The sequence below is a fragment of the Equus przewalskii genome, chromosome 7 (assembly GCF_037783145.1).
Source record: "Equus przewalskii isolate Varuska chromosome 7, EquPr2, whole genome shotgun sequence".
NCBI lineage: Eukaryota > Metazoa > Chordata > Mammalia > Perissodactyla > Equidae > Equus > Equus przewalskii.
In genome coordinates, this window is record NC_091837.1 from 15582865 (window position 1) to 15608067 (window position 25203).

The following is a 25203-nucleotide window of genomic DNA, read 5'->3' on the forward strand; positions in this document are numbered from 1 at the left end:
AAATACCTTCGGCTTTGTTAATTTCCAGCCCCTCTTCATCAGGCTGGTCTCTCCCTACCTTTAGGCTGTGTGCTGGCTCCGAGTGAAATGTGCAAATATGTCCTTTACGCCTTTTTTTGTGGCAGCCTGGGAGAAGCCAGGAAAATTGGGTCCAGGGAGCTTGGCTCTTGTTTCCTCTCTCTAGAGGGGCCTGGCTCCTGGGAAAGCTTAGGGATTACCTGGATGATGGGGTGAGAGTGACGGCCCGGCAGGGGGTTGGCTGGCAGAGGAAGGGAATGGTCCAGGATCCGCCAAGCGTGTTTTCAGGTGGTTCATTGCTTCTCCCTAGAATGTCAGGTGATGTGTCATCCCAAGTGCTCCACGTGCTTGCCAGCCACTTGTGGCCTGCCAGCCGAATATGCCACGCATTTCACTGAGGCCTTCTGCCGTGACAAAATGAACTCCCCGGGTCTGCAGACCAAGGAGCCCAGCAGCAGCTTGCACCTGGAAGGGTGGATGAAGGTTCCCAGGTACTGTTGCAGCGTGGCTTGCCCTGGGGCGGGTGCTGGTGAATGGTGGCAGAATGTCACCCCAAAATATGCCACTTTGCGTTAAAAATTATTTTGAGCTAAAGGCACTTGAAAAACAGCAGGTGCAAGAAGGACACTCTGACCTCCACCTTTCTCTTCTTGAAAGTAGGAGATAAAACTCTCAGCTAAAAGCTGCTCTCTCTATACCAAGAGGAAAGAAACATTCTTATCACCAGAGACAGGAGTCAAGACCGGCCGAGAGAAATCTGTGCCAACAGACCTTGTTAAAGAAACTCTTATCTTCCTTGGGCCCTCTTGGACATTTTAGTCACTTTTTCACAACTGCTACTCTTTGTTCAACGTGGTACACAAACACCCGAGCCTGTCGGCTCCTTGGGTCTTTATTTTCTTTGGAGACTCCCATGTCCATGTAAAATAAAATTTGTGTGCTTTTCTCCTGTTCATCTCCCTTAGATCAGTTGAATTCCTAGGCCAGCCCCAGAACCTAGAAGAGTAGAAGGCAGTTTTTCCTCCCTCCCCTGGCACTTGCATTCCTGATGTTTCCTAGGGAAGTGTCTTTTCTAGAGAAGATTCCCTCCCATGCCCACCCCTTCCTCCCGCCTGATTCTTCTGAGTTCAAACATTTCTTCATTCCCATCTCTGTTTTCCCAGGAATAACAAACGAGGACAGCAAGGCTGGGACAGGAAGTACATCGTCCTGGAGGGATCCAAAGTCCTCATTTATGACAACGAAGCCAGAGAAGGTAAATTAATGATTCAGGGGGAATTTCATTGCACGTGGTTGACCCAGGTCTCCCAGTGTCGGCGTGAAGGCTTTGTTTTTTGGACTGCGTTGCGAGCCTTCTACGATTTTCCATTTTTGAAAACTAAAACCCAAATGACTTGGCTAAAGGTTATTGGTACGATACTCACGTCTATAGGTCTCCCCTCTGAAGAACCTGCAGGGTGCTGCCCTGAAGATTCTACCTGCTAATACACCTTCAGAGAACTTCTGCCTCAGTCAACTAGCCCATAAATCCGCATCGTCATCAGAAAGTTGACTGTGCTACTCATCTGACACACTTTATTTTTTTTATCTTCCCTCTCCGCCTTCTCTGCACACCTTTTTCCTCCTCCTTTGTTCTCGTGCGCCTCTTTCCATGCATACTGTCTCTCTCTCGCCCCCTCTCTCTCTTCCTCTCTTCTCCCCTTTTCTTGGTCCTGTTCTTTTGTTTTTCTTTCTGCGCTTCCTCTTTGCACCAAGCTGGACAGAGGCCGGTGGAAGAATTTGAGCTGTGCCTTCCCGATGGGGACGTATCTATTCATGGCGCCGTCGGTGCTTCTGAACTTGCAAATACAGCCAAAGCAGGTGAGGAGAAGCGGGAGAGCCCCACTCTGCAGGTGGGCGGGGCTTGACAAATCAGCAAGGGCGGGAGGGGGCACAGGGGTGACTGGCCTGCAAAGGAGGCCCAACCTCCTCAGCTCCTCCATCTTAGTGGTAACTAGGACTCATGTGGCTTGGCACTCTCTCTGCTATCTCAGGGCCATCCCTCCCAGTGGGAGCTGGGGGAACCCAAACCCAACCCTGTGCTCTCTGTCGAATCTCCTAGATGTCCCATACATCCTGAAGATGGAATCTCACCCTCATACCACCTGCTGGCCCGGGAGAACCCTCTACTTGCTAGCTCCCAGCTTCCCCGACAAACAGCGCTGGGTCACCGCCTTAGAATCAGTTGTCGCAGGTGGGAGAGTGTCTAGGGAAAAAGCAGAAGCTGATGCTGTGAGTATGAAAACGGGCAGAGGCGCTCATCTTTGTAAAGGGGGCTGACTTGGTGGGACTCCCATGGGCTGCCGTGATTTTCCTCAGGCTCCCTCTCTGAGGGCTGATGGCTGGAGACTGTCATGATTGGGACTTTTGTGGTGATAGAGATACAGGCTCTGAGGTGACTTGTCTGGCATCACGGGTCCTCCCCTCAGAGCCCTTTAGAATGGGGGAGTCAGCACCGGTAGCCAACTCTTGGGGTGTGACAGATCTTGATTATGGCAACACAGCAGCAAACGTACTTATAAGGAAATCCTCTCTTGTTTACTCTGTTGAGTTTATTTGGTTTGAAGGCTTGAGTTACAAGCATTTTGGCCACAAAGCAGCACAAAAGGCTGCCGACAGCCATGTCTACTTCAGAAAGGCTTTTCATAACCTTCTCAATTGCTTCCACACGATTTGCTGTTCCGTAGGCAGGTTTGAAATCCTACTCATCCTTAAGATGTTAGAAACGTGGGTGCCTTGATTGGCATCACCCCTCCTAGAACGTTCCAGGATACAAACAGCACTCATCGCTCCTTGGCGTTTCCTCCACCAAAGACGAAACAGCTCTTTTCAGACACTTAGCTCCTAATCAACACTTTAAGTGTTCGCACTCAGAAAATCCTGAACCGTGGGGCCCTCCTGAGAGGAGCTCTGCTCACTGGGTAGACTTGTTTTGATGACCTGTTTCGTTGTTACCCGTGTGAGCCTGTTACTGAAATCCATATTTGTATGTGTACAATAGGGCTGCGACTGTATTTTCTCCGAGCTTCTGCCTGCTTGGGTTCAGGTAAAGAGATTCACAGGCTGGTGGTTGTGCTGACACCGTGCTTTGCACTTTTGCTGCAGCCTGGAGGGACAGGAGCCTTCCACGTGGCTTATTAACTCTTTGCAGGTGACATCTCTTTAGCTTCAGCTTATTTCCTACCACAGAACGGCTCTCTACGTCTGCGACACTCATTTCTTCCTGAGTCCAAGCCGTGTTATAACTCCGATGCTAATTAACACCCACCCCCGAGTTACCAATAACATTCACGTCTTGCCTTTTGAGCTCAAATCAAAAGATGGGGCGAGCCAAGAGCAGATGTGTGTTTCTGAGTGTTTTTAGGAGTGACTTGTCTTTCTTCCTGGCATTAAACTTCTCTCGGTTCTTGCTTGTGTCTCTCTGGATGGGTTTGCCCTGGACAGTTCAATCTTACCATGTCCTCTTTTTTTCTTTCACATATGCAAAGAAATTGCTTGGAAACTCCCTGCTGAAACTGGAAGGTGATGACCGTCTGGACATGAACTGCACACTGCCCTTCAGCGACCAGGTTAGGGTGTTTTTGGACACTTGGCTGGTGTCTGGCTAGCGCCACAAGCAGTCAAGAAAGGGCTGTGTCGGCTTCGCGGCTTATTTTTGGGGGTTGTTATGGTGATGTGGTTCTGCTTACATTCCGTTTGGGACTTCTGCCCTTGCAGGTGGTGTTGGTGGGCACCGAGGAAGGGCTCTATGCACTGAATGTCTTGAAAAACTCCCTCACGCATGTGCCAGGAATTGGAGCCGTCTTCCAAATTTACATCATCAAGGACCTGGAGAAGCTACTCATGATAGCAGGTGGGAGGCCAAAGACACAGCACTTTCTGTTCACTTTCAAGGGAAAGTATTTGAAAGCCAAATATCGTGCTTGTGAAACACAAAGGCAGGCCCTCCTGGTGGCAAGTTGGAGCAGAAGCTTTCCTCGGTGTCCCTGCTGGTGCCCGAGCTGATGGCTCTCTGCTCAGACTCAGTTCCCTTGGTGTCCAGTGTAGTGCAGGCTGACACCCCAAAGAACATCTCACCATCACGCCAAGTCAAGAGTAGTGAGCCTCAGAGACTCATAAACGTCAGACCCTTTGTCTTCATCACCTCGATACCTCCGTGAGCCGTGACCTCTGAGAGCTTGCCTGCTCTGTTCCTGTGTTGTCTCTTATTTCTGTGACGTCTCAGAGACTCTTCGTCTAAAGTCACCACTGTTAACATTTTGCCACATTGTTTCTCTTTCTCTTCCTATATACACACAGACATTAACTTTTTTGAACTATTCGAGAGTCATTTGTAGCTATAACCCCAAGTTCTGAAGCATATCACTTAAGAACAGGACATTCTCTCATATAACCATGGCAAAAATTTTTTTGTCTCTTTATTGGTGGTACTAGTTTTTTTTTTAAAGGAAAAACAATAATTTATTGGCTCAGTGTTTGAAACCTCCACAGTTAGGTCTTGTTTCAGACACAGCCGGATGCATCCAGGGGCTGAAATAGTATGGTCAGGAACTGGCTTTTCATGGTCTCTCAGCTCTTTTCTTCAGCTTCTTGCTTTGATGGTTTGTTTCTTTCTTTCTTCTTGCTTTCCTTCTTTATTCTTTAGAGCGGTTTTAGGTTCACAGTAAAATTAAGCAGAAAGTGCAGAGTTTCCATATACCCTCTGCCCCCACACATGCACAGCCTTCCCACTCTCTCCATCCCCCACCAAAGTGGGACATTTGTTACAATTGATGAACCTACATTGACACGTCATCATCACCCAAAGTCCACAGTTAACATGAGGGTTCACTCTTGGTGTTGTCCGTTCTGTGGGTTTGGACCAATAGGTAATGGCATGTATCCACCTTTATAGCATCACACGGAATAGTTTCACACGGTGCAGTTTTTGAATTCAGAGAATTTAACCCTTGCTGTGATACAATATTCTGATGTACTGCCCATAGTCAGGTTTACCTGTGGCTCCAGTAATGTCCTTCAGAGTATTTTTTCCTGATTCACGATCCAGTCCAGGATCGTGCATTGCATTTAGTCATGTCTCGTTAGTCTCCTTTCATCTGGAATGAATCTTCAGCCTTTCTTTTGTCTTCCGTGACATCCACATGTTGGAATAGTCCAAGGCTTTTGTTTTATAAGATGGCCCCTTGTTGCCTAACACATTCTGTCTTTACTTTGGTGGGGAGCATGTTTGACAGTACAGTTCACGTTCTCTGATGTTACCTCTGCAGAATTTTTTTCCTTCCATGCTCTTGACTAAGACGGCAAATGTTTTCATTTTAGATCCAAAAGTTGGACCTAAACTGTATTTACAGGAATCTATGGGAAACTCAGTCCATCTGCGTGGCCTTGCTGGCTTTTATTTGTGACTAGAGCTAGAACTGCCGTCCCGTGTGTTTGCTTCCCGGCCTCCCACTGACTGAGAAGCTGTTCCTTTTCCTCTCAGGGGAAGAGCGGGCCCTGTGTCTTGTTGACGTGAAGAAGGTGAAGCAGTCTCTGGCACAGTCGCACCTTCCCGCCCAGCCCGACATCTCGCCCAACATCTTCGAAGCTGTCAAAGGCTGCCACTTGTTCGCTGCTGGCAAGGTAAGCTCTCCTCGGGGCTCAGCTGGCGGAATGTTCTTGACATCAGCACTGCCCCTCTTTCTATAGGGCTTATTAATTTGGCCTTGGAAATTGTATGACCTCAAACTGGGTTAAATTTCTCTGGCTTCCTTTAGGCACATGAAATAATTTGTGCAGCCATGAAACTTGCACAGGCTGTGAATCTAAAGGAAGTGTCAGAGAGAAAAATCAGAATAAAATTAACAAAACTAAAAGGATGATCCAGAGTTAGAAAAAAAGAAAGTGTGTGTGTTTGTGTGAGTGATGGAGCCTTTTTACAAAATTTTATTTTATTGAGGTCACATTGGTTTATAACATTATATAAATTTCAGGTGTACATCATTATATTTCCACTTCTGTATAGACTACATCATGTTCATCACCAAAAGTCTAGTTTCCATCCATCAGCATACACACGCCCCTTTCCCCCTTTTGCCTTCCCTCCACTTCTTCTGCCTGGTAATCACCAGTCGTTCTCCATATCTATGTGTGTGTTTTTTTATCTTCCACATATGAGTAAAATCATACAGTATTTGTCTTTCTCCATCTGACTTATTTCACTTAGTAATACCCTCAAGGTCCATCCATGATGTTGCAAATGGGATGATTTTGTCTTTTTTTATGGCTGAGTAGTATTCCACTGTATCTATACCACATCTTCTTTATCTATTCATCTGTTGATGGGCATGTAGGTGCTTCCGAGTCTTGGCTGTTGTGAATAATGCTGCACTGAACATAGGAGTGTATATCTTTTTGAATTAGCATTTTCATGTTCTTTGGACAAACACCCAGAAGTGGAATAGCTAGATCATATGGTATTTCTATTTTGAATTTTTTGCCATATCTCCCTATTTTTTCCATAGTCACTGCCCCAGTTTGCATTCTCACCAGCATATGAGGGTTCCCTTTTCTCCACATCCTCTTGATGGAACCTTTTCCTTTTAAAAAAAATATAACATTGAACCCCATGTCTAAACTGGATGAAAGGATGTTATATTACTAAAAATTTGCAAATTCTAATTTATGGCATTTATATAACATAAAGTCTGTTCATGAGAACTCAAGTGAATTCTTTGGTAGTTAATTGCACATTGAAATTTGGCACATAAATATATTTGCTTCCCTGCTTTTTTTTTTTGTTAAATGTATATATAAGCTACCTGAAGCAATCATCTGGAGAGTCTTTTTTTTTTCTTTTTCTTTTTTTTTTTTTTTTAGGAAGATTGGCCTGGAGCTAACATCTGTTACCAATCTTCTTTTTTTTTCCTCCCCAAAGCCCCGGTACATAGTTGTATGTCCTTGTTGCAAGTCATTCTAGTTCCTCCATGTGGGACGCCGCCTCAGCATGGCTTAATGAGCAGTGTGTGGATCTGTGCCCAGGATCTGAACTGGCGAACCCTCGGCCGCCAAAGCAGAGTGCATGAACTTAACCACTTGGCCACAGGGCTGGCCTCAAGCTTGCCTGCTTCTTTAAAAAGCTTTTTTTTTTCATTAAAAAAGTTGAGTACTTACGGGTGTATACACACATACATATGTGACTTCAGTGAAATCTGAATCAAGCCTTTGTAGAACCTCTGAGGCGGCTGGAGTTCTGCTCTTGAAAGCCATTGCCTTTCCCTTCTCAGAAGACTGGGCATTTGCTCATTTGGTCACTCAGTGAACATTCAATGAGCATAGTCCTTGTAATTGCCTGAGCCTTGTACTTGACCATTCTGAGGGATGGAGGACTGGTAGGGGAGAGGTGTGGTCAGCCACAGGAGTCTCTGGATGGGGGACTTGGCCTTGGCCTGCGTTCTTTGAGGTCTTATGGTTTTAGGATCCTCTGCATTTGGGGGATTCTTTTCCTAGTTACTTAGGTGAGTGTTGGGATTAACTATGGCAAATGATAAGAAGGGAAAAGAATACAAAATCAGAGAATGGCTGTCCTAGAAAGGTGTTAATTTGAAAAGGTTTCTTGGAGGAGGTGAATCTTGAAGGGGCTGATAGAAGGTCCTTGCCAGAGGGAACTTGGAATTCCAGACAGGGACCGAGTAACATGAAACTCTGTACCCTTGTCAATTTTAACGACTTTTTTTCTTTTTAAAGAAAAAATTTCTTGTTTTTCTTTTTTCTCCCTTTAGTTCTTTATTGTATTCTCTTATGGTAGTTACCTTTTTTATCGCTAATATTACCTGTGCCATATCTCTTATTTGTCTTAATTTCATCAGAGGTATTCTCATTTCATTAATCTTTACAAAGGAGTGGCTCTGAGCTTTATTGATTCTATTATAGTATTTTATTTGTCATTAATTTTTTCATTCATTCTTATCTTTGTTTTTCCTTACTTCAGTTTTCTCTGGCTTTCTTCTATTATTCTTTTTCTTATTTCTTGTTTAGCTAATTAATTTTCAGGTCTTTTTTTAAATACAAGGATTTTAGGGCTATACATTTTCCTCTAACTACAAGTTTAGCAGCACCTTGTAAATTTTTATCATTCCACATATTTCTAAATTTCTTATGATTTCTCCTGTGAATGACGAGCTACTTAGAAATGTGCATTTTATTTCCAAAAATGTTTTTAAAAATTATAAATTAATTTCATTATAATGTTTGAAACACTCAAAAAATGTATAGAATATATATGTAAATTATAAAATTATCACACCTAATAGTGTTGTAAACATCCACAAACTCACTACTGAACCCAAGAAATAGAACATTACCAACCATTTCCATTTTCCTGTTTTTCTTTCCTATCTTATCCCAGCTTATCCCCCTCAACCCCATCTCTGCTGACCTTTATATCAGGACTGATTTGAGCTGCTTTTCGCAATTAGTGAAATGACAAAGATCCAGTTGTGGAGGTGAAGTGAGGGATTCAACTGTTCTAGAAAATGAGAATTTTAACATAGAACTTTACATATACAGATCTTAACTAAGAACTTTTTTCTTTGGACCAAAATCTTTAACTTCTTATAGCAATTTCCACTGCCTTTCCCTTCCCTGGGGGCAAGATGGTCAAAAGAGTCTGTCTCCAGCAAAAGGCACATACACACAAAATGTGTGTGGGGTCAGGTGGACTTCCTGAGGCCTTCTCCGGATCTCTGTTAAATCAGTCTTTCTCTTCCAGGAGTGATTCTGCCTCCCAGGAAACATTGGGCCATGTCTGGAGGCATTTTTGGCTGTCACAACTGGCAGTTTTACTGTTGGCATCTAATGGGAGAGCTCGGGGTTGCTGCTAAACATCTTACAATGCACAGAACAGCCCCTCACCACAGGGAATTATCCGGCCCAAAGTGTCCATAATGCCAAGGTTGAGAGACCCTGCTCTAAATTGATGTGTTATTCCCAGTTTTGCTATGGAGCCAGGATACACACTGGTGATGCTCTTTCTTTTTCTTTCTTTTTCCCTGATTGCTTTTCAGATTGAGAACGGGCTCTGCATCTGTGCAGCCATGCCCAGCAAAGTTGTCATTCTCCGCTACAATGAAAACCTCAGCAAGTACTGCATTCGGAAAGTAAGTCCCGGGCCTTGCCTGTCCTGCTCTCCCAGCCAGCTGGTGTGGAAAGCATGCTGTCTCAGGGAACAGTGTAGTCCCTTCACCCTATAGCCCTGCGTGACCTCCTTAGAGAGAGACACCTTGCCTTCCTGGAGGAAGCTCCAGAGCCACTAGTAGCTGCACTTTCCCTCTCCTGTTTGTGGGCTGGCTGGAGAGGCAGTGAATTCAGCCTTTTGTTAAGGGAGAAAGGAATTTGGTGCTTGAGTAGACGCTTGTTTTGAACCAGCAGAAAAAGGGAAGGAGTTCTTTCTGAGAACCTAGCAGTCCCTGGTCGCACAGACCAGAATCTTTCTCAGATCCTAGAAATTTCTATTGATAACCTTTGGAAAAGCCAGTGCTAGCTGTGTTTTGATATGTAATTAGGGAGCTGGTCCTCTTGGGAGCAGAGTGAGCTGTGATACTGACAGCAGTACGGACAAGGGACACGTTAGATCATTACATTTGCCTCACTCCTAGAGGAAGCTGTCTGTTGTCCCTTGACTAAGAATGTTCCACTTACCATAAGCCTGACTTATTTCAGGTGCTTTCATGATTAGTCTCAAAGTGAAATGAGGGACGAATATATAAGGGTCATTAGCTGTTAGACAAACTGTTTCAGTCTGTGGGGGCTCTTGCTAGTTTAGTTTGTGTTTTTATTGAGCACCTACTGGTACCAGAGGCTGAGCCAGCTGTCTTGTAAATACCTTTCACAACAGTTCTGAAAAGCAGGGGTGGTAATCCCCAATTTTCGGGTAAGATGATTGTCTGGCTGAGATCCTAAGTTACAAAGTTGAGACTCAAACTGAAGTTTGACCTTCCTCTCATTTCACTGTGTCATGCTGCCTGAAAGTTTCCTTGCACTTAGCAGGTGATCAATAAATAGTCAGTGACAATGACAGTGCTGATTAGAGTTTGAACTCTTAGCTTCAGGAAAATTCTTAGAAATCATCGCTTCTTGATAATTCCTGGCCACCGTTTTGAATAAGCATGCTGAGGTGTTTGAAGCCATTAGGTCTGGCCTGAAAACAAATGGAAGTAATTAGGAAGCAGATAATTCAGATGCCAACAGTGATGATGATAATTATATAGGTAATGGGGCTTCAAAATAGAAACTTAGCAGCCACAAAAAGAAGGAAACTAAAGCCACTCTCTAACCACCACTGTTAATAGTTGGTGTATTTTTCCAGGCTTTTTCCTCTGATAAAAATGTATTTTTAAAGCGCTCTCTTTTCAGTGAATTGGTGTTTCTGACCCATTTTTGGCTGCGGTTTGCCCTATCAGTCTAGAGTTGCCTGGCACTCAGAGGTAGCAGAGGGATCATTGGTCGCTGTGAGGGTCGTGAAAAGACTGACTGTACTTTGTGTGACCGACAACGTGAACGAGTCCGGTGGTGACCGCCTGCCAGGCTTGGTTAGATGCATAAGGCGGAAATAGAATGGTGGTGGAAATGTGGCCGCCCTGTGTCAACGCTCACCTTCTCCTCTTCTGCCCTCTGTCTCAGGAGATAGAGACCTCAGAGCCCTGCAGCTGCATCCACTTCACCAATTACAGTATCCTCATCGGAACCAATAAATTCTACGAAATTGACATGAAGCAGTACACACTTGAGGGTAGGGCCCGAGTCCTCTTCCCCAGCCCACACTCTGCCTCCTCCCTGCTGCCAGCTCGAGCTCACTCCTGAAGCCCCGCTTCTCGCCTGCCTTTACAGAATTCCTGGATAAGAACGACCATTCCTTGGCGCCGGCTGTGTTTGCCTCCTCTTCCAACAGCTTTCCTGTCTCGATCGTGCAGGTGAACAGCGCAGGGCAGCGGGAGGAGTACCTGCTCTGCTTCCACGGTGAGTCCGGGCTGGAACTCAGTGCTCACAGGCACCAGGAGTCCCAGACCGGGTCCACTCGGGGCTCAGGGGGTCAGTGGGCTCTGGGGAAGGGCGGGTCCTGCTGGGAGTGCAGAGAATGTCATTCCAGCACCACCAAGGCCCCTGAGGGTCCCTGTCCCCCAGCAGGGAACTAGCCTGGTCCTGATCTGTCATAGTCTCCGCATAGGGCAGGCAGTTCTTTCCTTCTCTGTCCCTGCTTCTTTCTCTCTGTTTCTTCTCTGTCTCTTCCTTTCCTTGTTTCTTTTTTTTCCTCCCTTGATATTTCTTCTTTCATTTTTTTAAATCTCTAGGTGTTTCTGTCTCTTCCTTCCTATCTCTGAGTCTCTGTTTCTCCCCCTTCCTCCGTGCCTCCCTCCCCCTCTCCGTCTCTTCCTCCTTCCATCTCTCCCTCCTTTCCTCTCTCCCCGCTTTCACTTGAACCCTCTTCCTTTAATAAATCACAGAGATGTGGCTTGGCAGAGGTCCTTAGGTTTTAACGATCCAGTTAAACCTGGCTGGTGGTCCCCTGGGCTCCATTCCTTTTTCTTCCATCGAAATGAGTGTCAGTGATACCCCCTGCCTCTGGGTATGCTGATGCCCCTGGCTCTGACTCCTTGCAGAATTCGGGGTGTTCGTGGATTCTTACGGAAGACGTAGCCGCACAGACGATCTCAAGTGGAGTCGCTTACCTTTGGCCTTTGGTAAGTGAGACAAGGTGTGGAGGGCTCTTTTCTGCCAGCAGCTCGTGTCCTGGGAAAGAATTACAGGTGGAATTCTTTTTGGCCTAAGCCCCTGCTTGTGGATTCCATTAGACAGCAAGCACCATATGTCGTAGTCACCCGCATAAGTGTTCAGGGCAAAGATTCTGAGGCTTGATGAAGAACTGCGTAAACCAAATCCAGCTGCCTTGTGAAATATTTGTTAGGCTCTCATGATAGAAAGGAGACCATTCCTTGTGAGTGTATTTAAATCATCTCAAAGGCCTCATAGTGTCCCATGGCCTAGCTGAACACCTGTCAGTAGAACCACTTCTAAGTAGGCAGAGCATTTAGGTCATGCCCTTTCTTTTAGTAAGTGTAAGCAACACTGTGCTGAACATCTTGTACTAATTTGCACACTTGTCAAAAAGTATCCCCTGCTCATAAGTCCTAAAAGTGGAACTGCTGGGTCAAAGTGTAAACACACACACATAAGCATACACATACATACAAATATGTACCTACGTGTCTGTGTGAATGTTCTGAAATACCATTATGGCCAAAATACCCTTCAAGGCTATTTCATTTATCTATTGCTGCATACCAAGTTCTGAAACTTAGTGACTAAAACAACAGCAGCTTCTCACTGCCCAAGAGTCTGTGGCTCGACTGGGCAGTTCTGCTTCATGTGGTGTCAGTGGGGGCACTGGGACAACTACAGAGTCCAAAACGGCCTTACCGAAGGGTAGGCAACTGGTGCAGTTGGTGAGAGCTCCGCTTGGGCTGGTGGCCTCAGTTCCTCTCCACCTGGGCTTCTTCCAAGAGCGCAAAAGAGAAGCTCACAGGCCTTCTCGCTTCCACCACATTCTACTGATTAAAGCAGGCCACAGGGTCAGCCCAGATTCAAGGCAAGGAGACTCCACGGGGGCCTGGGTACTGGGAAGCATGACTAATACTCTAAGTAGTTTACCACAAGGATCAACAGTGATAATCCCCTTTTCCCTTTAAGACAAAACAGCTCCCATCATATCCTAGAGTTTCAATGACACTGTGATAGAGATATATAATATTAAGACCAGAGATATCGAATTATCTGTGAACTTAGTCTTTTTATATTTAAGTTGTTTGAAAATGTATACATCAAACAGTTTAAAAAGGTATACAATGAAAAGTCTCATCCATGCTACCTGACTCCCAGATTCTCTGTCCCCACGTCCCCAAGGGAAAAAAGAACTTTTAGGAGTTTCTTATCCTTCCAATCCTGTATGCAAATACAGACACAAAAAACAGATATATTCTTATCCTCCACCTCCCCCTTCTTTTTTTATCTGTTTGGCAGCATACTTTACACATTATTCTGAACCTTTGTTTTATGCACCAGATACACCTCAGTTTTTTCCCCATATCAGAACATACGGAGCTTCTTCATGTATTTTTACAGCTGTGTAGAATTCCATAGATGTACCATAATTTGCTTAACTGATCCCCTAGAATGTGCACTGGAGTTGGTTCTCATCCTCTGTTCTAACAACATGGTTGTGAATAAAATTGAACATGCCCCATTATGTTGGCATGTGGATGTAGGTGTAGGGTCAATTCCTTTAGGAGGGATTGCTGGGTCCAAGGATGCATTGCAGCCAGGTTTTGATTTTCTCTCTTTTAATCCTTCTTTGCCCCACACTGTTCTTCCATGGTGGCGACGCAGCCTACAGAGAACCCTATCTGTTTGTGACCCACTTCAACTCACTTGAAGTAATCGAGATCCAGGCACGCTCCTCTCTGGGGTAAGCATTGCCCTCTAGACTTTGAAAAACTCAGGTGCTGGGGTTGGGTGTGAGGGCTGGGCACCTGTTTCTTCCTATCCCACCTAGCAATGGAGGTCACCTGCATGCAAACTCTCATCTGTAACTCCGCAGGACCCCCGCCCGAGCATATTTGGAAATCCCGAACCCACGCTACCTGGGCCCTGCAATTTCCTCAGGAGCGATTTACCTGGCGTCCTCATACCAGGATAAATTAAGGGTCATTTGCTGCAAAGGAAACCTTGTGAAGGAGACTGGCACTGACCACCACCGGGGCCCCTCCACCTCCCGCAGGTACTGCACTTCTCCTCTTCCTCATTACAGGGGGCAAAGTTCTTTTCTGCAAAGCAGAAGGAAATCTTGCTAAACTGACTGGAGGTTTTTCAGTATTCAAGCTCAAGCCACTCATTTCTTTGAAATCTACAGCACTGCAATGACACAGTCCTTTATAAGTGTCAGGAGAATTTTAAATTACCCCTTTGCAAAAGGCAGAAGGGAATGTCTAGCCTTTCTCTGGGGGGTATTTTCTGTGGCTGTTTGGAATGGAGCTTGAATTATGCATTCATCGCTTAGCAGATATTCTTCCCTGTTAGTTGGGCCTGCTAAGGGAGATATAGTGGTGAATAAGCCAGATGCATCCTCTTCCTGATGAAGCCCACTGGGAGAGAGACACAAAATCAGATTACAACGCAGCCTAGAAGGATGAAGCTTGGGTTGGGGTAATTTAAGGCACTGTGGGAGCTCAGAGGAGGGTCCCTGGCCTGGACTTGGGGGGCCAGGGAGGATTTCCCAGAAGAAATGAGGCCGTAGGTATTGGCTGTACTTTCTTTTTTCTTTGAATGTCTTATAATTTTTTGTTGAAAACTGAACATTTCAAATAATATAATGTGGCAACTCTGGAAATCTGCCCTCCCTGCCCTCAGGTTTGTTCTTGTTGTTACTGTTTATTTCCTGACTCTCCTGGACTAATTCTGTAAAGTTTGTATTCTTTGTTATGTGGGGCCATTGAAGTTTCTGCTTGGTTAGGTTAGTGGTCAGCTCGATTGGACAGAGATTTCCTTAAATGCATTGAACCAGTAAATTTCCCATCCTTTGCTGAGGAGCTCTGTGTGTGTGTGTTGGGGGCATACCTTCCACACTCAAAGTCAGCCAGAGCTGACACACTGAGGCCTTCTCAGGTTTTTCCTGGGCTTGTGCACAGCCTAGATCCCTAGGAATAAGCAGGATCATTTCAAACCCCCACATAGACATCTTATTCTCAGATTTTCCTTTTGAGTGTTTTGACCAGCCTCTTGTTTTCCCCAACTGGTATTACTGTCTCAGGCATTTGCCATGTTAAACGGTTGCCGCTGATTGTTTTCAATGAACGTCTAGAGATAGGGCTTTTCTCATGAGCAAGCTCTGAGTCAGGTCAAATAAAAACCAGCCCTGATAATGGTCTTTTCCAGGGAGTAGCCAGACAAGACAGATAGTAACAACTTTCTGGAGATAGGGCTTTTTGGGGAGTTTCAATCCTGATCTGCTTCCTCCAGTGGCTGCTAGGTTGCTGGTTTTCACAGCTCCTGTGGTTCTAAAACTGTTGGTTTCAAAACTACTGCAGATCTGGGGAGAGGGGGGTGGGGATAGGTCAAGTTAAAAGTCTCACAAAGCTTGTTGTTCTTACTGAGATTCAGCTATTTTTCTTGTACAAAGTCTCTTCAAATTGTTGCAAGTCTTTGGTTAGTTTCCAGAGTTCTGAAAAGTTGATTTTGATCATTTTTGCCAGTGTTCTCGTTGCTTTTATGGAGGAACAGGTTTCTGGAGGTCTTTACCATTCTGGAATTGTTCTTCCCTTTTTCTCTTAATACAGGTGATAGCACACTATGCATACACTTCCGTAACTTGATGTATCTCAGAGATTGCTCCATGTCAGTATATTGATGGACACCACTGGATGTGTGTTTGTAGTTTTGACAGACGTTGAGTTTTCCTCCCCAGAGACTGTACCCTTTTATAATCCCACCAGCAGTGTGTGGAAGTGGGACCAGCCTTGTCTTAAGGCAGAGGGCTAGGAGCCAGATCCAGGCTGAGGTGTAGGTTTGAGATGTGTTAAGTTTAAGATTTTGGTCTGCAAAGAAGGTCTGAGATTATTTAACCCAGGGGAGTATTTAATTGACCTAGGATTTTAATTTTCTGGACAGGTTTACAAACCTCACATGTCTATCCTATGAAGAGTTATGTGGACCGCCTACCATGTGCCAGACTTACAATATCTGGGGCTGGGGATACACTGATGAAGAAGACACTGCTTTTATTCTCAAGGCACTCACAATTTGGTGGAGGAACCACCTCTAATATTAAAAAATGCTTCGGGCCAGCCTTGGTGGCCTAGTGATTAAGTTCAGTGCACTCCACTTCAGCGGTCTGGATGCAGTTCCCAGGCACGGACCTACACCACTCGTCTGTCCGTGGTCATGCTGTGGCAGTGGCTCACCATACAAAAAGAGGAAGATTGGCACCAGATGTTAGCTCAGGGTGAATCTTCCTTAGCAAAAAGAAAAAATTAAATAAATAGAAAATACTTAGATCTTGGAAAAGAACATCATCAATTTAATATTCTGGGACTATGTCCTAATGAATAGTCCCTCTTTCTTTTGTTGAAATATAAGAGTTAGTCTGAAATGTTTGGTCAGTGTGATTTTAATCCCAGGAACTTGCTGGAAAACCAGAAGTGCCAAATAACCAGCTGTTCCTGTTTTGGCTTAACCCTGCCTCAAGAGTGACTTCTCAAAGGGCTATAGTCCTCCTCTGAAAATTTCTAGAGTTTCTTTAAGTAGTTTCCAAGTCATGCCAAGAACAAATCAAAGTACTGTAATTAGATATTTTTTTCTCCATTGCCTCACTAGTTAGCTGGCCAGGCACCTTCCTTTTGAGACTATAGGGTGTCTCTATACAGAGTTGCTTATTCTCTGGTCTAAAATGGTTCCTGTTCCTGTGGACTCGGGGCAGAAATAATGCTGTTGCTTTCCTGCTGTTGCTGGACACGTCTGGAAAATCAGCATTAGTCTTTAGTTGTCTCTTTGCTTATAAAATGGTCTTTTTATGCTGACTGCTTTGGGCAGGTCAGAATGTAAAGGGCCAGCTCGGCTCAGTGCGATTCACTGCAGGCCTCGTTGCCGTGGTCTGTTTAGTAGAGCAGGGAATGTAACTCTTTGCAGAAAACATAAAGTTGACGTAGATCATTGTCGTAGATCATTGGTCATTAATGGGTATGGAGATGGAAGACTGCCCACTCGGCCTAGAATGATGGGTGTTTTCTTTTGTCCCATTAATCTAAGCCGACATCCCAAATGGCCTTCCTTGAGCCATCTTTCTTCCTCTGGGCAGTGAGCACCTTCTCACTTGCTTTATGATGGGCCTCTGTGAATACGTTTTATAATTTCTCTTCCATTACAAGTAGGCTTAATGTAATTCTCCTACTTGGGATTTATTTTTTTTGTCTTCCATCTTAAAGCCACATGACTAGAGATGAATATAAACCTTGATTTCAAGATGTTGAAATCGGAGATATCTCAAATTTTACATAACATAGGGGTTCTGGCTTTTTGAGCATGTCACCTGGAATCTTCACAGTTAGAGCTGCATGGGGAAGCAAGAGGAAGACATGAAACTATTCACAATGAACCGACCACTTATAAAATTATCTCTGCTCACTGCTCTCTCCTGTTTTAGAGCAGGAGGTGGCAAACTTTGTCTGTAAAGGTCCAGTTAGTAAATATTTTTGGCTTTGCAGGCCGTATGGTCTGTCTCAACTACTCAACTCTGTTGTCATAGTGTGAAACCAGCCACAGAAAGTGCATAACCAGATGGGAAAGGTTGTGTTCCAATAAAACTTTATTTATAAAAACAGGCGTCTGTCTGGATTTGGCCCTCAAGCTTGCCCTGGAGTCTCTCTTTCCTCAATGGGTCAGTGTCTTTGCTGCTCAGTTGCTTTCACTTATGGGGATTGGCAAGAGATTCTGGCAGTTAGACCAATAATTGAAGGAAAAAAATAAACAAGTTTGGTCCCTTCCAAAGAGAAAGATTTAAATATCAAGGATTAATAGGCCTTTGGGAAAACCAATGACATTCTCCAATATTTTTGAAGAAATGACTTTATGATTTTACTGCAGAAGTCTGGCATTGATGGAAAGGATGTCATCTAGCATGTTAGCCTACAATTTTGTTGAGAAAATTAGAGCAAAATAAGTCAGTATGTGAGTCATACTTGGTTCATTCTTAGAATCAGCATGTAATTGCAATTGTAATTTAGATTTTAAAAATATCTAGGATAAAATAAATTTCTTTTCCTGATTTCTTCTTTTATTTTCCAAGATAAAGCCCCAATCAATCAAAATATGTCTTCAAGTAATAGTCTCTATAAAATGTTGTTCCCATTTTAAGTAGGTTGCCTCTTCCCGGCACTAATTATGCTCAGCTAATGAGGACCCGAGTCCTTTTTCTGCTCCTCGTGGGTGGGAAAGAATTGACTTGGAAGGCTGTGTTTCAGTTCTCTCTGTAATTCTGCATCTTGCTTCTTCAGAGAGGTGGTTAGGGCCATGTCTGCTGAAATCTTCATTGAAATATCCAGGCCGGGGCTGGATGGTGGGTTGGATTGGTCATACAAAAAGGACCCAGTGTTTTCAATTGTTTGGTTATTAACCATCAACCTTTGGAGGCAGAGACACTTTTTGAGCCAGCTGTACTGTTTTTGTCTGCCCTGCTCAGTTTCTTAATTCCATCAGGCCTGATCCCTACCTCTCTCGCATCAGCATCAGGTGCCACCGCGACTCTTGGAAAGCCACCTGGAAGGAGAGATGACCAAACACCAGGCACAGGAGTGGGACAGATATGGCAGCTGACCGTTGCTGAGTACAGGCTTTTTCAAAGCTGCTCCCTTGCGTTGAGGGGCTTTTAGCAGGCTTCACCCCTAAATGAAGACTTCCTTTTGTGCCTCCTAGTCCCTGGGAAATACTAGGTCAGGAGGATATAGTAAGGGGATTATGACGTCAGACTGACCTGTATTGGAATCCCAGCCCTGCTGCTCGGTGGCTCAGGCCAGTCGCCCAGCCTCTGTGTCTCCATTCTCTTGTCTGTACAGTGAGGGTCAAGCTTGTTTCTAGCTTGTAGAGCTGTTAGGATGACTTAACGAGTTAAAGCACCTAAAGAGCTTGGCACAGGGCCTTGCACACAGTAGGTGCTCAGTAAAAAGCCTGCACAGAGACCAGGAAGTTTGATTTTCCTTTGTTGTCATTTTTTCTTTCTTTCCCTGTCCTCGCTACCAAAATCAAACAAAAAGCATGAAGAACTCCAGGTGTGATCTTTTTCTAATAATTGGTGGTGGGGCATGGGGGATGCTCAGAGAAGGAGAATGCCCCCCTGGGGTTGTGACTTCTCAGCTCCCCCACCTCCCTCTCCTGTTGCCAGCAGCCCCAACAAGCGAGGCCCGCCAACATACAACGAGCACATCACCAAGCGCGTGGCCTCCAGCCCAGCACCACCCGAAGGCCCCAGCCACCCGCGAGAGCCAAGCACACCCCACCGCTACCGAGAGGGGCGGACGGAGCTGCGCAGAGACAAGTCTCCTGGCCGCCCTCTGGAGCGCGAGAAGTCCCCGGGCCGGATGCTCAGCACGCGGAGGGAACGGTCCCCCGGGAGGCTCTTTGAAGACAGCAGCAGGGGCCGGCTGCCTGTGGGAGCCGTGCGAACCCCACTGTCCCAGGTCAACAAGGTGAGGCACCATCTGAGGCCAGAGGAGTGACCTGGGGAGCTGAGGCCCCTGTTGTGAAAAAGGCACTCCATCACTGTCATTCAGACTTTGTGGGACATAGAACAAGTATAGGAAGAAAAGGTGCTTAAGAAGAGGCTTCCTAAGCAAATGGAAAATGTGTGTGTGCATCTCAAAAGGTAATAGCTACCGAAGGGTGTATTCCTTCCCCAGAGGCAACCAGCGTTCACAGTTTCTAGAGATCTGTGCATCCTGCAAGCAGAGACGTATGTGTATTCTCCCTTCTTAAACACAAACCGTAACATACTATACCAAGTGTCTTTCTTTCTTCAAACACACATACAAGTACACACACACGTACATCAAGAATTTTCCTACACGGAAACTGGTAACAGTGGTTGCCTTCTAGAACTTTGAACCTTTTGAAATTTTAAAATCGCGTGCCTGTATTATCTGTGCAGTTTTTAGCTTAGCAATCGAGGAGATGGAGGGATGTATTGAAGACAAGGGGGCCCACAAGCAGGGGGAGGCCCGAGTGTTTGGTGCCTCCTTAGTAGGCTAGCCGGCTCCAGGGCCCTCTCTGGATAGCAGAGCCACCTTTGTGTCACTGGGAGCCAGTTTTCTGGATGGCATTCTCCTAACGCCATCTGCAGTTCACTGTCGGCACCCTTGCCATTAGAGATGAGGAAAAGCCATCTAAATGTTTTTTCTTATCCCTTAGGATTTACCGATAAAACGGTGTGTGTACGTGTATGTGTAACAGGAGAAATACATACATAGACTTCCCAGTGAATTTTTTCCCCTGACGGACCCCAAGCTTTGAGGGAATTGCCTCTGCTTGCCAGTGCTGCCCTACAGAGCACAGAGCACTGTGCTGAGAGACCAGGGGCTGCGAGCTTCCTGTTTGGGTTATGCAAAGTGAGCCAGGGCAGTTTCTGGCCTCTGACGGCTAAAAACCCTCGTCCTTGTTTTGCCCCTAGGTGTGGGACCAGTCTTCAGTATAATTCTCAGCCGGAAAACCAACTCCTCATCTTAATCTGCAGGAAAACACCACCCACTACGGAACTCTGCTGAAGGGGACCCCAGCGCCCATCTGCTCAGCCACCCCATGGCATAGCTGGACCCAGACCCCCTCAGCACGGACACCCTGCATCCAGGAGGAGCAGGGGGCTGAGGCCTGAGGAGCTGTCGGCAGCTTCCTGCAGTCACCCTCTGCGCACTTTGTTACTCTTTCAAAGCATTCATAAACTTTTGTACCTAGCTCTAGCCTGTACCAGTTCATCCAAGGGAACCAACCAGGCGCTAACTACCACATGGTTAGCATCCTAATTAATAGCTACTCTAAGATCATAGGGTTGGTTGGTTTTCTTTTGGTTTTGTTTTTTTTCTTGCGTTTCTTTTTTTTAAAGATGACAGAATTCTTAATAGATTTGAATAGCAATGTATTTCCTGTTGTAGTCATTTTTAGCTAGATCACACCATCAGGTCTTTGCTACTGAGACGTATTATAGAAGAGTCCCCGCCAGTTGGCCAACCTCCTGCGCTCACGTAGGTTCATTCTCGTTCCTGTCCATCCACATAGATGGCCCTGTTTTAGCAGGGTGACATCTTAGCCAAATGTTTACTGTTCTCATTGCCTTTTATGGCCTTGACGACTTCCCCTCCCACCAGCTGAGAATGTACGGAGGTCATCGGGCCTCAGCTCGGAGGCAGTGACTTGGGGCCAAGGGACCTCGAGGAGCTTACCCTCCCCGCCCCTCAGCATCATCTCCCCAGCCTGCTGTCCCCGCTTTCCATGTAGCTTTGGCCAGGAAAGCATGCAATACACTCGCTCTGAGCCCAGCATTAATGGGTCTCTGGGTCCAGGGGGGACCGGGGACACCCACCTCCTGCCCTTGACGGCACACTGATCCCCACCCTGGGATGGGAAGAGACCCGTCCGGGAGTTCTGCATGGCGGTTCACTGCATGTGCTGCCCCCCAACTGGCTGCCCCCCTTGGGTTGCTCTGCCAATGTACTAGTCCCATACCATAGCTCCCACCGAATTGAGACCCTCTGACGACTTGCCAACTCACTGGCCACAACAAGCTGCAGTCTGTAGCACTGAACAAACAAAAAACCAAACGCTCAAGCCTTACGACCAGAGAAGGATTTCAGCAAACCACCACCTCACACTTCCATGCTTCCCTGCCGACTCCCTCGCGGATGACTGACTGTGTGTTCACATGAAACCCAGCATGGTTCTACCCCATGAAACTGTGACTTCCCAAATGAGCCTTTCCCTAGGGCTAGACTAAGACCAGGAAGTTTGAGAAGGCAGCCGCAGCTCAACTCTTCCACCTCTGCTGGGGTCGGGAAGTCCTCCTTAGGTGCAGAGCGGCTCACACTGTTTTTACCCTCTGTTGGAGTGCGGAATTCCTGGCAAACAGTAAAGAACCAACCTAGAGGCTTTGCAGTTGGCAAGCTAACTAGCGGCCTTACTTCTGCCTTTAATCTCCCACAAGGCATCTCCTGCTTTGGATTCTCCATGACTTTTAGGCGCGCCTCCAGCAACCAACGCACATCCTAGGTAGGCTGTGTTCACCACAGCAGGTGAACGTGACCGTGTTTCAGCCCACATGTCCACAGTTCAGTTCACTTTCCAGATTGCAACCTGGCCCAAATCCTGGCTCCTTCCTGCTCGTCTCTTAACCTAAGTGCTTTCTCCTTTGAAACGCCCACGACCCTCCCTCCATGTTGTCGCATCCTTGACAAATGTCACGCTGTCGTGTTTTACGTGTTGCTTGGAGTCTTTGGGATCATCGTGCATCCCCACCCTCCCCCCGGGGCAGATCTGACTGAATGTTTGCTGAAGTTTTTGTCTCTTGGTCCACAGTATTTGGAAAGGTCACTGAAAATTGGTTTTTCAGTCTTGGCATTTCATTTAGGATCTCCATGAGAAATGGGCTTCTTGAGCCCTTAAAGTGTATATCGTGTGTCTCATTTGTGAAATGCTTCCTGCTATAGAACTAGCTCAAAAGACTGTACATATTTACAAGAAACTTTATATTCGTAAAAAAAAAGAAAAGGAAACTGAATTGGTTTCTACTTTTTTATTGTACAAGGTGCATTTTTCAACACTTACTTTTGGTTTCAACGGTGGTAGCTGTGGACAGCTATCTTCACTGGAGGGTGGGGGAGCTCCGTGTGACCACCAAGATGCCAGCAGGAAATATCGTAACACGAAATTGCAGTCAAAAGCTTATTAGCATAAATAAGATTCTAGGTCTCCAAAAGTACAGGCTTTTTCTTCATTACCTTTTTTAATCAGAACGAGGAAAAGAACACAAAGAACAATTCAAGATCCACCTTGAGAGGAATGAACTCTGTTGTCGAACAATAGTGAAATAAAGCAGTGATCTAAAATGTTTGCCTTAGTGCAATGACCTCTTCTTTTCTTGAGAGAGACCACAAAAATCCTAAGTGTGGCCAGTGTCAGCATAGGCTTGATGTCATGGCAGGGGACCTTCCTTTCTTTGCAGGGTGGCTTTTTCTCTGGGGTGGGATGGGAGAGCCACAGTGCTTACAGCATGCTCCTCTCCCGGAATCAGCAGATTGGTGATGTTCTCTTCCAAAAGTGTGACATTGTCGAAGTTTGGTCATTACTTCCAGTGAACCATGAACTGTCTATTAAGGTCACTATATAGGATTGCAAAACTGGAAAGCTCCTTATGCAGTCAAATAGGCCATTTTGAAAGGATTACTTGAGAATGGATTACCCAGTTGTCCTATAATGCAGCTAACCAGGAAAACAGGTCACCTTAAAATTTCTCTCATCTATTATAAGGGCATGGGGAATTTAATGATGTAGATTTCCTTGGAGGAGTTCAGATCAAGGTAATTTAAAATGTAAATACTTCTATCTTTAACTAATAAATTTTATATAGTCTGCGAGGTAAATCTTTTCTACAATTTCTTAGTTTGTTAGTATAAACTTTGCTTGATCCAGACAAACGTTGGTTTTGGCAAATGGTGATTTTCTCATAGGTCCCGTTGCTTTTAGTCTTTGATTTTTATTTTCCAATGAAGTAATCTGACCACAGTCAAAATTTGACTTGCAGGGTTGTATCTGACATGGCTTGTGACAGGAACTGTAGTTGCCATTGTTTTTTTCTGTTTTACTGTTGTCGATATAAATCTGCCAAAGGTCACAAATGTAAGAATGAAAATAATTCAGAAGATGGACAGGTAAAATGTTGGAACCTTTCTTTCCTTTTAATAGAAAAAGTCCATTAAATATTAACCAACGATTTCAGTTATTGTCCTGAGGATTCTTTGCAGCCACAGAATACTGCAAAAGCCTAAGTAAACATGCTTTGGTTCCAAAAGGAATGCACCAGAAAGGTTCTTTGGACCCTAAGGAATGACCTCAAAGAAACAACCAACAAATTACTCAGCCACACCATAAAATAGGGCCCAACCTTCTGTGGTGCCACTCCTGTTTCTTAAGCGTAAAACTAAATGTCACGTTTTCTGTGCTTACAACTTAATTTTCACCAGACTTAGAGACATTGATTGCACACCCAATTTCATAACCATGAAACTTTAGGATCTGGAGACTTAGGCCGCAAAGAGATGATTTGCTTAACAGGACTTAATATCTAGCCTGTCTTCAGTATTGGGGTTCTTGAATGTGATTTGCTTTAGAAAACATTCATGCAGATTTAAATCCAAAGCATTAAGGCTAGGCCCACTGGGGTGGCACCGGCTAAGCTTTCAGTTATAAGACAACAGTTAGATAGGCCTGTTCCAGTGGTTCTAACCCAGGGGTGACTTTGCTCCCCTCCCCTGAGGACATCTGACAACGTCCGGAGATATTTTTGGTTGTCACAATTGGGGGGTACTTCTGGCACCTAGTGGGTGGAGGCCAGGGATACTGCTAAATATCCTACAATGCACAGGACGGCCCGCCCCCTCACCCCCACCCACCAGAAAGAACTCTCTGGCCCACAGTGTCAGTAGTGCTGAGGTTGAGAAACTTTGGCCTGTTCTGGTCGGATTTTTTTTTGGCAGTTTCAATGTTGTTTATGATGTCTAAAGCACGGAGACTGTGGCTCCAGGCACATGGTGTTTATATGAGAAAAATGTTTTATCACTTGCCTAATCAAATGTTGAAACTTTATTTTCTGGGTGCTGGAAAGGGTGGGGTTAGTGGAAATATAGTACAGCCTTGATCACTTTGCTTTCCCTTGAGTCTGTCAATGATTAATGGAACTCTCTTTGCCCTGAGGAGGTTGTCAGAGGTAGAGGAAAGAACTTTGAAAGTGACTTTACTACTATACACAACTCAGGCTGTCTTTCAGAGAACCACAAAAACGGGAAAAGTTGACCCAGGGTACACACAACTGGAGCTGTCTCCTGTGTTCTTCATTTGCTTTTGAGTTTTCCAGATGAGATGGGAGAATTCACTCCAGAGGGTAGAAAGGGCAGCATAAGGGCTGCACCCCCTTGAGGCAAAGGGCCTTGGAGAAGTGGTCGTGGGAGCCGACTCTGCAGGCGGAGCTGTGGTTCCTCTCAGAGAGTGGGCCCCGCTGCTCCAGCTTTCAGGATCCTCTCCAAGGGGCTGACTCCAAGCAGGGACGACTTAGGAAGGCCCTGTGGGTGTTTTTACAAGTAGCTGGGATGACTTGGGTTTTAGGAGAAATCCATGGATGTTAGTAACCTCCTTGTTTTCTCCTGAAGACAATTATAGTTAGTGTTTCAGGGCAGAAGGTTCTAGTTTCTGTTTTCCCACAAAGTGCTGATCAAGACAGGTGCTAACGAGGGATTCCTCAGAAGCTGGACGGCAATCTGAGTGGGCCATAGTCTTGGATCTTCATCACTGCATTCAAACCGTTTGTAAACA

General features: G+C 45.4%; 1 protein-coding gene across 15 annotated transcripts in view; it reads left to right on the plus strand.

Annotated features, from left to right (window-relative positions):
• CIT (citron rho-interacting serine/threonine kinase) overlaps positions 1 to 22728 on the plus strand; it is a 154719-nt gene extending 131991 nt beyond the window's left edge. For 5 of the 15 annotated variants that reach the window (XM_070627106.1, XM_070627114.1, XM_070627115.1 and 2 more), the window contains 15 exons: positions 329 to 509; positions 1182 to 1273; positions 1774 to 1878; positions 2120 to 2289; positions 3546 to 3626; positions 3775 to 3910; positions 5540 to 5679; positions 9102 to 9194; positions 10717 to 10825; positions 10924 to 11052; positions 11694 to 11774; positions 13477 to 13555; positions 13688 to 13867; positions 19019 to 19322; positions 20300 to 22728. In XM_070627106.1, coding sequence (XP_070483207.1) covers positions 329 to 509; positions 1182 to 1273; positions 1774 to 1878; positions 2120 to 2289; positions 3546 to 3626; positions 3775 to 3910; positions 5540 to 5679; positions 9102 to 9194; positions 10717 to 10825; positions 10924 to 11052; positions 11694 to 11774; positions 13477 to 13555; positions 13688 to 13867; positions 19019 to 19322; positions 20300 to 20323 — 1904 coding nt within the window. In that variant the 3' untranslated portion in view covers positions 20324 to 22728. Of the gene's footprint in view, positions 1 to 328; positions 510 to 1181; positions 1274 to 1773; positions 1879 to 2119; positions 2290 to 3058; positions 3104 to 3545; positions 3627 to 3774; positions 3911 to 5539; positions 5680 to 9101; positions 9195 to 10716; positions 10826 to 10923; positions 11053 to 11693; positions 11775 to 13476; positions 13556 to 13687; positions 13868 to 19018; positions 19323 to 20299 lie in introns of all 15 variants that reach the window. The other 10 variants (XM_070627103.1, XM_070627105.1, XM_070627111.1 and 7 more) reach the window with 3 other exon arrangements.
• The last annotated feature ends 2475 nt before the right edge of the window (positions 22729 to 25203 follow it).